General features: G+C 42.7%; 1 protein-coding gene across 1 annotated transcript in view; it reads left to right on the top strand.

The window, feature by feature from the left end:
* Positions 1-4,617, top strand: part of KNG1 (kininogen 1) — a 42,917-nt gene extending 38,300 nt beyond the window's left edge. Inside the window, exon 10 of the mRNA XM_039321860.1 lies at positions 4,184-4,617. Within this exon, the coding sequence (XP_039177794.1) occupies positions 4,184-4,219 (36 nt within the window). The 3' untranslated portion in view covers positions 4,220-4,617. The remainder of the gene's footprint in view (positions 1-4,183) is intronic.
* Positions 4,618-13,157: the final 8,540 nt, after the last annotated feature.

Here is a 13,157-nt window from a genome sequence, read left to right as displayed (position 1 = left end):
TGCCCCAAATTATAAAAAAGGATTCCAGTTTCCTTCGGCAGGATTTCATTCCAGTGTTCTGTCACACTGGAAAGAATTTTGGAGGCAGGTGTTCAAAATATTTCATGCCAAAAACACTGAATTGTGGTTACAAAACCGAGCTGTGGCTCACAAAATCTGCCACTTTGCAACTCCAAAATAACAGAATTGGAAGGGACCTTGGAAGTCTTCTAGTTCAACCCCCTGCTCAGGCAGGAAACCCTATCATTTCACACAACTGGTTGTGCAATCTCTTAAAAACTCCAGTGTTGAAGCACCCACAATTTCCACTGATTAATTGTTCTGTCAGGAATTCTCCTTAGTTCTAGATTGGTTCTCTCTTTGATGAGTTTCCATCCGTTGCTTCTTGTCCTGCCTTCAGGTGCTTTGGAGAAGAGCTTGACTCCCTCTTCTTTGGGGCAGCCCCTGAGATATTGGAACACTGCTATCATGTCCCCCCTCGTCCTTCTCTTCATTAAACTAGACCAGGGGTAGGCAACCTTGGCTCTTTTATGACTCGTGGACTTCAACTCCCAGAATTCCTGAGCCAGCCATGCTGAGTGAAAAGGGAGAGGTTTCCAAGCTGAGCCATGCTGGCTCAGGAGTTCTGGGAGTTGAAGTCCACGAGTCATAAAAGAATCAAGGTTGCCTACCCCTGAACTAGACATACCCAATTCCAGCAACCCTTCTTCATGTTTTAGCCTCCAGTCCCCTAATCATATTTGTTGCTCTTCTCTGCAATCTCGAGTCTCAACGTCTTTTTCACATCATGGTGACCAAAACTGGATGCAGTATTCCAAGTGTGGTCTTACCAAGACATTATAGAGTTGTATTAACACTTCAAGTGATCTTGATTCTACCCCTCTGTTCATGCAGCCCAGGACTGCCTTGGCTTTTTGGGCAGCTGCTGCGCACTGCTGGCTCATCCTGCCTCCAGGTAGATAAAACCATCCCATGTGTGAAACCAAGCAGCCAGAGTGAGCTAGAACAAAGGCGTCCAACCTTGGCAACTTTAAGACTTGTGGACTTCAACTCCCAGAATTCCCCAGCCAGCATCTAAACATTTGACCTTTTCCCTCCAACGTTCCTAACCGCCTCAATCCATTTCTGGCAGCACAAAGGACACCAGCTGGCAATTGCAGATAAATTCTCTCCAAGTACTCCGGTTCATTGCAGGATGAAGTTAGTCCATGTATATTTAGCATTACTTTCTCATTTTCCTTGGTGCTGGCCAGGCACCCTGCGCTGAATACCTTCCCCTTTTCAGCCGCCCTCCCAACAACCAGACTTCAACAGTTTCTGCAGCAGGAGCAAAGGGAACTTCTGGAGAGGGCCATAAAAGTGGCTTTTTGCTTCACTGCAATGTTTTCTCTCCCGAGCAGGAGGGTTGGCTGGCGGGAGGGGAAGAGAGACGACAATCTTCTGCTGCTCTTCAATCCTGCTGAAAATCCGCTCCTCTTTTTCTCTGCATGCACGTTTTCCTTTTTTAGACAGTGGCAAGTCTGTCTGAATGCGTCAGTGCAGCTTTAGAGTTTTCATTAGGTCTTTGTCTTATCTAGAGCTTCTCCAACTTGTCTGATTCCCCACCCCATCCCAAACACACAGGCTTTCCAGAACAGCACTATGGCTTGTTTGCACACTGCCAGTACTTAAATAAACCCGGATCCAAGAGATGTTCCAGTAAAAAATGATCTTCCGTAGGACAGAAAAAGGACCCTTTTTTCCTCCACAATCTCCTCTAGCTTTATCAAGGAAACACACTAAATTTATTCAGTTATTAATGAAATTTGAAAACTGCCCATCTCCCTTGCAGAGAGAGTGGTGTTCATTCGGAGTGATAAAACAATTTAAAAAAAATAGCCTTTAAAAACCAGAGAGGAATCTTTCTTCAGACAATTCTTGCTAGTTTATATTTTAGTCTAGGTGACAATCTTCTTTCAGAACAAGAAAGCTGCTATATATGGTTAAACATGGAAATGAAAGTTCCAACAGCTGGAACCGTAGCTGCAGCCAAGCCACCGATAAAATCGGTGGACTATTAAGGACGCTATCAGGGGAAAAACCCATACTTGCATAATAGACAAGCTTCTGAAAACCTGGTTGCAAATTGCACCGCATCAGCGATTAGAACAGGGGTTGAAGTCCACAAGCAATTAGGACAGAGTTGAAGTCCACAAGTCATAAAAGGGACAAGTTTGAAGACCCCTGGATTAGAAAGGCAAGTGGTTTATCCTTTCCATTATCTACCACTACCCACAGTGCTTAGAAGGCAGTATTGCAGGCTGACTCTGCCCACTGCCAGGAGTTCAATCCTGACTGGCTTAAGGTTGAGTCAGCCTTCCATCCCTCCGAGGGCGGTAAAATGAGGATCCAGATTGTCGGGGGCAACATACTGACTCTGTAAACTGCTTAGAGGGGGCTGTAAAGCACAATGAAGTGGTATATAAGTTTCAATAGCTATTGCTATTTTCCAAACAGCTTTTCTTCCAATTAAGATCCAAATTATTGCATAAATATTTCTACTCTACTGACTTCAAATGGGAAACATCAGGTGGGGAAAGAGTTAATGACTTCCTCTGTCTCTCTTCCCCAAACTTGCTAGCCATTTCATTGTCCATCTAGCTGGAGTTTCCCTCTTTTAAAAGGTAGGTTAATTTAAGGATACTATAATATCTAATCTCAGCTTTAATTGACAGGATGGGATTCTGCACAGCTTCCTGCAAGTTGGTGCTCTCTATGGCCGTTCAGCAACCTTGGCAACTTTTAAGATCTGTGAACTTCAACTCTCAGAATTCCCCAACCATCCATGAGAAACGCGGCTCTATGGAGTTATTGGTTAGAAATCACAGGAACTCAGACCCAACCCAAAAGCATCTGATGAGTGGAAGGGTTATAAGAGTAAAGAGCTGTCAAACGTTGTTATGATGAAGATTGTAAAAGACTTCTTCATATATATTTTTTGTACGTTTTACACTCTTTTCCTTCTTTTCTCTGAGTTGTATTAGTATTCATTATTGTAATTAAAATCTTCAATAACAATTATATATGTTAATAAAATTATGGTTTGCTGTAGATTCTACTGGTTGAAGAACAGGACTGGAGACACCCAGGTTCTTTCTCAGCCATAAAAGTTTATTAGTAAGAATGTGGCAAAAACGGTAGAAGACATGGGTGTCAGCGAGGGGAAGGGGGCAAATGATATATGTCACGTTGAGTGCATTCACGCTGGCCTTTGCAAGATAACATCAAATATGCGCCTACAGACTTGAACACTGGGCGCTATCTAACAAAATGAAATTCAGTGGTGAAAAAAGTAAGATTCTACATTTAGGCAGGAAAAACCAAATGTACAGGTATAGTATAGGGGGTACCTTGCTCAATAGTAGTGACTGTGAGAGGGATCTCGGAGTCCTAGTGGACAATGTGTGCTGCAGCTGCCAAAAAGGCCAACGTAGTGCTGGGCTGCATTAACAGAGGAACAGAATCAAGATCATGTGAAGTATTAATACCACTTTACAATGCCTCAGTAAGACCACACTTGGAATACTGCATCCAGTTTTGGTCACCACGATGTAAAAAAGATGTTGAGACTCTAGAAAGAGTGCAGAGAAGAGCAACAAAGATGATTAGGGGACTGGAGGCTAAAGCATATAAGGAACGGCTGCTGGAATTGGGTATGTCTAGTTTAATGAAGAGAAGGACGAGGGGGGACAGGATAGCAGTGTTCCAATATCTCAGTGGCTGTCACAAAGAAGAGGGAGTCAAGCTATTTTCCAAAGCGCCTGAAGGCAGGACAAGAAGCAACGGATGGAAACTCATCAAGGAGAGAAGCAACCTAGAACTAAGGAGACACTTCCTGACAGTTAGAACAATTAACCAGTGGAACAACCTGTCTCCAGAAGTGGTCAATGCTCCAACACTGGAAGTTTTTAAGAAAGACTTGGCAGCCATTTGTCCAAAATGGTATAGGGTTACCTGCCGGAGCAGGGGGTTGGACTTGATGACCTCCAAGGTCCCTTCCAACTTTATTATTATTATTACATTTTGACATCATTAATGTTACGTATACATATATGCCCCCTTTCCTTCTCTTTGATTTTGCCTACCATTTTGTCACATTCTTACCAATGAATTGCTCAGGGGTTTTTTTGTTTATGTTTTGTAGGGAAGCAGAGAAGAGATGCTGAGACCGCTTTTTTAATGGCTGTTTTTTTAAAACTCAGAACAGAAAGGATGCACCCAACAAAAAACCAAGGGGTCTAGAATGTTTTGCACTCTAACACAAATTCTCAGTTAACAATCCTTGTTGTGCAAAGAACGTCCTCTCCTGACCGCCGCATGTGCTGCTTTCTGGGAAGGCTCAAATGACAAGGCTGCGGTGGATAACTGATTAGGAAAGCAAAGGTATTTCTGACTGTGCCAAGAGCAATCCTCTGAGGACCAAAATCTGTCAGAAATTGGAGAACAACAGGATGATGAAAGACATCTGTCTCCATCTTCCTTGGAAAAGAGACACAGCTGAAAAAGAAACGGATTTGTGCTACTGCTCAGTTACCAATGGCAATCATCACTTTGAAGAAGAGACACTGAATACACATGCTTTATAAACAGTGTAGACCTGCAGTGTGTGGGGAATTTGATTATGACAAACACAACTCATTCCTAGCACTGGATGTGCTTTGGAGATGAGATCTGTCCACTAATACAGAACTTATATTCTGTATACGGCCACGTGGTTTCTAAATACAGATACTCTTGACTTTGATTGTAATTGAGCCCAGAATTGTGATTCCAAGTGGTGATGGTCATAAGTTGGGGGCATCACATAATAGGACCCTATTTTTGTGGTGGTCATTAAGCTAACACAGTAATGGCGCACCTTTTAGAGACTGAGTGCCCAAACTGCAACTCAAAACCCACTTATGCATCGTCAGGTGCCGGGTGGGTGTGGCCCATTGGGTGGGTGTGGCTGCAGTGGTAACGGCAGACTGGATGGGACTAAAAAGTTCAATCAATCAATTCCAACTTTGCAAGATCTTTTTTTTCCCGCAAGAAGTTGAAAGTTACTGATTGAACCTTTTTTTTTTTTTTTTGCACATGGCGGCGGAGGCCTAAAGCGAAAAGGTTTTATAAAACCCAGCTGAAAGCCTAGGACTGGGGCGACGGCACGCGTGCCCACACCACTGAGCTAACATCTTTGTTGTTAAGCAAATACCATGGTCATTAAGAAAATACATTTTACCCAACAGGTGCTTTTTTGCTGGAAAGAAAATGCCAGAAACTGGCAAAATACATCAAAAATTTCAATCATGTGACCGCAAGATGCTGCAAATGGCAGGTTGTCAAGTGCATAAAATGCAATCACGTGACCGACGTGACCGTAAGAGTGCATGTGTGTGCAACATCATAACTTCAAAATCGGATCCTAAATAGCCCATTACTGTTTATACTGATTTTGAAGTTTTGAATGAAAAAGTAAGGCAAGATGAGGGGATAACCTGGGTTAAAAATAAAAAAGAGACATATAAATTGAGAGCATTTGCAGAACATGTGTCAATTTTGGAAGATTGATTGAAAGGGATAAAACTGTTAATGAGAAAATTAAAAGAACTTGGTATGGTAGTTGACCTTAAGATTAATGAACAAAAGACAAAGATGTTAACCAAAAAAAATGAAGACACAAGATCAACTATAATTGTATGTAATTTTAAAATTGAGAAAAAGGTGAAATATTTGAGTTCCAGTGTATTCTCTCCATAGACAAAAACAATCCTCCATACATCACCTATGATGGCAGTTCCCACCTTTTGTATTATTTTTTTTTGCCAAACTTTTATTACATCTCCGAAGAAAGGAAAGAGGATATTTCTGCCAACAGAGAAAAATAGCCAGTTAACAGAAAATTTCTGAAAATTCAGAAAACTTATTTTTAGCTTTTTTATGTACCGCTACTGTCCATTTTCCAAAAGATATAAAAAGGTGCACCCCAACACCCAATATATAGACACTGTGAGTTCAGTATAATCTATAATAGTTTGATTTTCCTTTTCCTTATATTTTTTAAAATAACTGCCGAGTTATCTTTCTTTTTTATTAAAGAACGTAATCTAGAAATACAGTCCTTCCCAAACAAATATGGGGAATTCTGTTTGTAGACTCTCCCGGTAGAATTTTATTAGACTTTGTAAACAAGACACAGTAACTCTGTTTGAGGGAGAACACTAAGATGCTTCACACCCATAAACCATTTTAGCGCAATACGGGTAGTCGACTTACAACCACAACGCTCCCCAAGATTTCTGTTTGCCAAGCAAGACAGTTAATTTTGCCCCAGCTTACAATCTTTCTTGCCACTGTTGTCAAGCGAATCACTGCAGTTAAGATAGTAATACGGTTATTAAGTGAATCTGGCTTCCCCATTGACTTTGCTTGTCAGAAGGTAGCAAAAGGTGATCACGTGACCCCAGGATGCCGGAACTGTCATAAACATCAGTCAGTTGCCAAGATTTGAATTTTGATCATATGACCATGGGGATGCTACAATGGTCATAAGGTATGAAAAACGGTCCTAAGTTACTTTTTTTCAGTGCCACTGTAATTTTGCACAGTCACAAAATGAATGGTTGCAAGAAGAGATCTACCTGCAGGCAAATCCGGCCACTTGTCCATCATTGCTGCTGAAAATAAGCATTCAGAATCTGTAGAAATTCAGCAAACTCTATATGGTGAATCAATTGCTCACAGCTACAGTATGTATAAGAAGACTAAGTATTAAAATGTAAGATAAAGCTGATCTAAGTAAAGGGACATCTGAATTTTACATAAGCACATCTTTATTTCTCCCACAACTTAGCATTGCATGAAATGAAATACATGGCATTGCAGTAAATGCTTACGCTTTCTAAGTGAAACGTCAATGCAACCATACTTCTGAATTTATCAGCAGCAAACACCTGCTTTGGTTCCATTTTATCTTGGTGCAGCCTGAAGAACCTTTTTACAATATTCCCCACTGAAGATTTTTACATATTGAACAAGTAAAACTTTTCAAAAAGATTCAGGAAAAATGTTCTCCTTCAGGCCAATAAGCAACACCTTCCTTCAATGGATGTTGTACTTACGTAACCTCTCATTATATACATATTTGAAATTTCCCTAATTAAGGTAGCTGCAGCAGGCTTCTTTCAGATGGCTGAAGTCGAAAGGCTGTGTTCCTTCTAAATTAGAGGTGTCAAACTCGCAATGTCATGTGATGTGTCGTGGCGTATCGCAACTTTTTTTCCATTGCTGGCAATAGGGTGAGCGCAGTTTTGCCATGATGCATCCGGCCCACGGGCCGGCAGTTAAAACATCCCTGATCTAAATATTTAAGATTACAAAGAGTAGCAATGAACAGCCTAATTCAGCATGTGAGTCACTGGCATTATTTTCATCCGCCTTGATGAACTTAGCAATTAAAAACTGATGGATGACTGTATCCCTCCAGTAATTCTTAGTGTTTGTCATGATGTACCCAGCCCTGGAATTCTGCTATAACAATGCTTAATTGACCTGTAATATCATCAGAGTCACTAAGAGCAGCTGGTTATTTCCCATTCTGCTGAATGACAGGCTTCAGTCATACTGGGATGAGGCTAAAGTTGACTATTTACATTAAAAGATCAGGTGAAAACCCAGCAAGTAAAGTGAGTGTAAACCTAATACGTATACAACCTTGGGACTAAATTTAAAAAAGAATTACTCCATGTCATGCATCTGTAATGAAACAATGTCCCTCAAGGTAAACCATAGTGCAATATACAGGTCGCCCTTAACTTATGAGCACAACTAGAACCAAAATTTCTGTTGCTAAGTAAGGCAATTGTTAAGCGAGTCACACCCAATGTTACAACATTTTTTGCCACACTCATCAAGCAAATCACTGCAGTTAAGTGAATCACGGGGCCGTTAAGGGAACCAGACTTCCTCCAGTGACTCTGCTTGATGGAAAATCCCTGGGAATGTTGCAAATGGCGATCACATGACCCTGGGATACTGCAATCTTTATAGATACATGCCAACTGCCAAACACCCAAATTTTGATTCTGTGATGGTCATCAATGTGACGACCGGTCATATGTCACTTTTTCAGTACTATTTTAACTTTGAATGGTTGCTAAACAAATGGTGTAAATAAAAGACTACCTGCAAAATAAAAAAAAGTATTGAATTTTATATACTACTCACTCTTCAACAAAAGCTCTCAGCAGTTTACAAATGCAAAGGGTCAAAATAAGAACAATCACATTACAGACTCTGTCTTCCTGCCCAATTAGACTAAGTCTGTTAAACTTGTCATGCCTCTCCTGGGCGGGAGCCTCCCAGTCACGACGAAGGCGAAGCTATTGATGGCAATGCAACATGTTGGCTCCCCTACCCGACACAGGACCTGACGGACACTAAGGGGTGGGTGTGGATTCTCCATGATCATGCTGAGAAAAGACGTTCAGGTAAGACAATGCCCCTTCTCCAGCATGACAGATGGAGAATCCACAAATGGGACATACCAAAGCCGCCCTGTCCCTATGGGAGGGAATCAGTCTGGGCCTGTGTCTGACTCTGTGACACTACTTGCTGTAGCACTCTCCGACCAAATGAGGCATCCACGGAGGCAAATCTATCCAGCTTATAATGCCTCACAAACGGGGAAGGCGAGGACCAAGTCGCCACCCTAGAGATATCCCCAATGGACGCCTGTGTCGCCCATGCCATGGATGTTGCAGTGCTGCGAGTGGAATGGGTAGTAATATGACTTGGTACTGACAGGAAATACGATTGATACGCCCCTGCAATGCAAGCCCTGATCCACCTGCCTATAGTGGAGGCAGAAACCTTCCGCCTCATAGAAGATGGTTGAAAGGAGACAAAGAGGGCTTCCAACTTGCAAAAAGATGATGTTCGCTTAATGTAATAGCGTAATGCCCTGTGGACGTCCAAGGTGTGCCATTGACGTTCTAAGTCATGAGATGAACGAGGACAAAAATCTGGTAGGATCACCTCCTGCATCCTGTGGAATAAAGTATTCACTTTAAGAATAAATGATGGATCTAATTAAAGGACCACCTTGTCATTATGAAAGACGCATAGGTCATCTCTGACAGAGAGAGCTGCCAGTTCCAAAATGCATCTAGCCGATGTGACGGCTATCAGGAAGACTACCTGCATGATTAAGGACCACAGTGTACAGGTCCTGATGGATTCAAATGGTGGTGAGGTAAGGGCCTGTAAGACCCATGGCAATTCCCAAGAGGGATATCAATGAACCACAGGCGGTTTGGTGTTAATCGCTCCCCTGACAAAGGAGCGCACCATGGGGTGCTGAGCCAACGGCTCTGAATTGTTACATATAAGCACTGTGGATAGAGCCGCCACCTGTCTGCGGATAGTATTGGGCGCCAAACCCTTGTTGAGCCCCTCCAATAAATAGTCCAGGATTCTCGGGATGGTAATGGCCGAGAGATCCAGTTGGTTCTTTGCACACCAGTGACAGAAACTCCTCCATGTGGAGTCATAAATCCTGTTTGTTGCAGGACGCCGGGATGCTTGAATCATAACGATTACCCCCGCCGAATAGGACTCCTGCATCAGGAGCCGCCGTTCAACTGCCAGGCGGTTACCTGGAGCCACTGGGGTTCTGGATGTTGCAGAACTCCCTGGCTGAGTGCAATGCAACCTGGAGGAATCCTCCATGGGGGAGAGATGGAAAGGCTCACTAGGTCGGCAAACCACGGCCATCTTGGCCAGTGTGGAGTAATCAATATCACGTCTGCCCATTCCTGCAGTATCTTCCGGATGACTGCCGGGATCAGAGGGAGAGGAGGAAAGGCATATAGCAGGTCCTCAGGCTATGGGCTGTGGAGGGTATCCACCTTCTCTGCCCCTGGAGATGGGAACTGGGAGAAAAACCTCGGAAGCTGGGAATTCATTGGAGAGTGGATATTAAGAGATATAGGCCACATGATCAGGAAGGTTGTAATGTGTTTGAGCAATGTGGTGGAACTAAGGTAATGTACAACATACGACTGACAATCTTTGCTGGCATGGCAAGTTTCTAGCTGTTTCAGAACTGTTGGTGAGACTGTTAAAAGTCGTTGCTGTTTGAAATTATTCTGCCGGCAGCAATATCTGACTGCTGGCCCAGCGACGGATTCTATTGCAAATAAGGGCTGTTTCCAAAGGAGGCAGAGGAGAGGTGGTCTTGGGACTTATGGAGAGAAGGAACTGGAGGAAGCTGTCAGCAGGCCCAGAGGATGGGAGAGAGGCTTTTGGAGGAGTTGGCGGTGGCGTCAGCATTCTCTAGGGGTGAAAAGGAGTGAGGCCTATTAAGGAAAAGGTGGAAGAGACAAGATCAGAAAAAGGAAAGGAGGCGAGGTTGGAGGTTGTTGTGCAGGAATACAAGCTGAGGGCTAATCCACATGGAGCTCCATTTCCATCTGTCCTGTTTGCCATCGTTCGCTCCCTAGAGACTAAAATGGAAGATCTGTAACTTGAGCTGGCCATGAACAAGGAGTGTATATTGGAGGTGGTGACCCTTTGAGAGCTATATGCAACAAAATTTCATTTTCATGTATGCCGATTGGTGTACTTTCAAAGTGACAAAGTTATTATTATTATTAATAATAATAATAATAAGCATGCTGTTGTTTCTTATTGACTGTTGAACAGCTTCTGAGGAATAGGTGGCCAAGAACGGGCCTACCCTACCATCGGTCCAAATGATTTTGCAAATCAGCCAGATTTTAATAACTTTCCTAAACGCCAAGAGGCAAGATGAGAACCCCAACACCAAAGATAAGATACAGGTATCTACTTTTAAGCTATTAGAGACCTTAGGATCGACATGTCTGAAAATGCCAAGTGAGTTTGCCTTCGATCCTTAATGAAAGAAAATTTTAACCATAAAAAATGAAAAAAAAAATCATGAAAAAAATTAAATATGACTTTGATCCTACAAAGCTTTAAACAAATTAAGAGTCCAAATAAGTTTGGAATAAGACTTTTGAACTAGTTATAAAAAATCCTTCCTGTAGGACAGTGTTTCTCAACCTTGACAATTTTAAGGCATGTGGACTTCAACTCCCAGAATTCCACAGCCAGCTGCTGGCTGTGGAATTCTGGGAGTTGAAGTCCACATGCCTTAAAATTGTCAAGGTTGAGAAACACTGCTGTAGGAAATAGATATGTTTGGACTATTTGCAAGGTACAATAAAGATAAATAATTTTAAAACTGGACACTAGAGGGAACTAAAGATTTCAGCTAAAGGAGAAAAATACACCAGCCTGATTGACAACTAATTAATATGAACTTATAAAATGATGCATTGTAAAAACCAGAATTGGAAGTTAGCATGCACAGTGACAATAAGGATGTTTGCTTCCATGGATAGACTGCGACAAAAAATGTTATGTAAGAAATGGCAGATGAGGAATGAGTTTTATCTGAAAATACCAAAATGGCATCAAAGGTGGATCTGAAATAACAGGCTACAAGAATGGAAAAGGATGTCTCACTGGACATACATAAGAAACTTTTTGATATTTCAAAAATTAAAAAGTAGGGAACTTCCTTTAAGTGCCATGGCAAGTTAACATCCTGCTGGTAGTAAGACTGACAAATTTGAGGATTCTTTAATTCAGGAATTAATCTTGCCCAGCCACAGTTCTATTTTGGTTTCACATTACAGCATATGTGAACACAATTCTAGTTTAAAAAAAAAAATCTAACAGTTAAAATATGTAAATCAAATGCTAAATTACATTCCTGAAACGGAGGTTGCCATTTTACAAAGAGCTTTGGCTTTACTGAGATTTACATAAATTTCTCTAAATAGAAACTTATCTTCATGATGTTAAGGAATGGATTGGAGGCATATGTTTGATATTAATTTTTGAAATGTCTTTACCTTTTAAAAATGAGAAGAGGTATCATGCCTTTCTATATTATGTGTATCTATTGATAAATGTATGGATAGACTTTATCAAATCCTGCTCTATTGCCTCATTCTGGTGGTCAAGTGTTCCTAGTTAGGATGAAGGACGATTGCCAGGACTGTACACCAATATATATGTTAGACCAGGGCTTTTCAACCTTTTCACCAATTGTACCACTTTTAGGATATGGCAACATCCGAGTACCACCAGTCGCCTAGCAAGGTGTCAAAAACTTGATGACCAAAAAAAGAAAAAAGGAAAAAAGTGATAAAGTACAGGTAGTCCTCGACTTACAAGTTTGCTTAGTGCAGCGGTTCTCAACCTTTGGGTCGCGACCCCATTTGGGGTCGAACGACCATTTTACGGGGGTCGCCAAACGTGATCCGCCATTTTTTCCCTCAGGGGGTGGCGCCGCGCATGCGCGCCACGCATGAGGGCAGCACCGCGCATGCGCCTTATGACCGGGGTCGCCGTATAAAAAGGTTGAGAACCACTGGCTTAGTGACTGTTCGAAGTTACAATGGCACTGAAAAAAATGCCCCTAAGCCACAGCCGAGCAATACACCTGCTTGTCCACCTGGTGGCGCTCTTCCTCCTGTCCAAGATTTTCATTGTTGTGAGCATTTCTTTGGGGGATTGGCAGCGGGGGTGGGGTGTGTGTTTGGTTTTTATTCCCCCCGTCTGCTGGGTGGTTGCAGCAGGTTTTGGTCACTTCACATGACCCTGGGACACTGTGACCGTCATAAATATGAATCAGTTGCCAAGCATCTAAATGTAAATCACAAGACCCTGGAGATGCTGCAACATTCCAGCTGATCGGCGCTTCTTCTGGGCTCAGCAGAAGCACCAGGATCAGTGCCGCTTTCCAGCTGATTGGTGCTTCTTCAGGGCTGATCCTGGAGCCTGGCGCTGATCCTGGCGCTTCCACTGAGCCCTGACAGCCCCGAAGAAGCGCCGATCAGCTGGAAAGCGGCACTGATCCTGGCGCTTCCACTGAGCCCTGGCAGCCCTGCAGCTCCAGCCATCTCTTGCTCAGGCTTGTGCGGTGCTGTCACCAGTTCAGCTCATTCCCCTCCCCCGCTACTTTTCTAGGATGGTCGCGTACCACCTGCCAGGTGCCAATGTACCACAGGTGGTACCCGTACCACTGGTTGAAAAGCCCTGTGTTA

This window comes from Crotalus tigris, unplaced genomic scaffold (assembly GCF_016545835.1).
Source record: "Crotalus tigris isolate CLP2741 ecotype Arizona unplaced genomic scaffold, ASM1654583v1 scf7180000023829.5930981, whole genome shotgun sequence".
NCBI lineage: Eukaryota > Metazoa > Chordata > Lepidosauria > Squamata > Viperidae > Crotalus > Crotalus tigris.
This window is presented reverse-complemented; position numbering and strand designations above follow the sequence as displayed.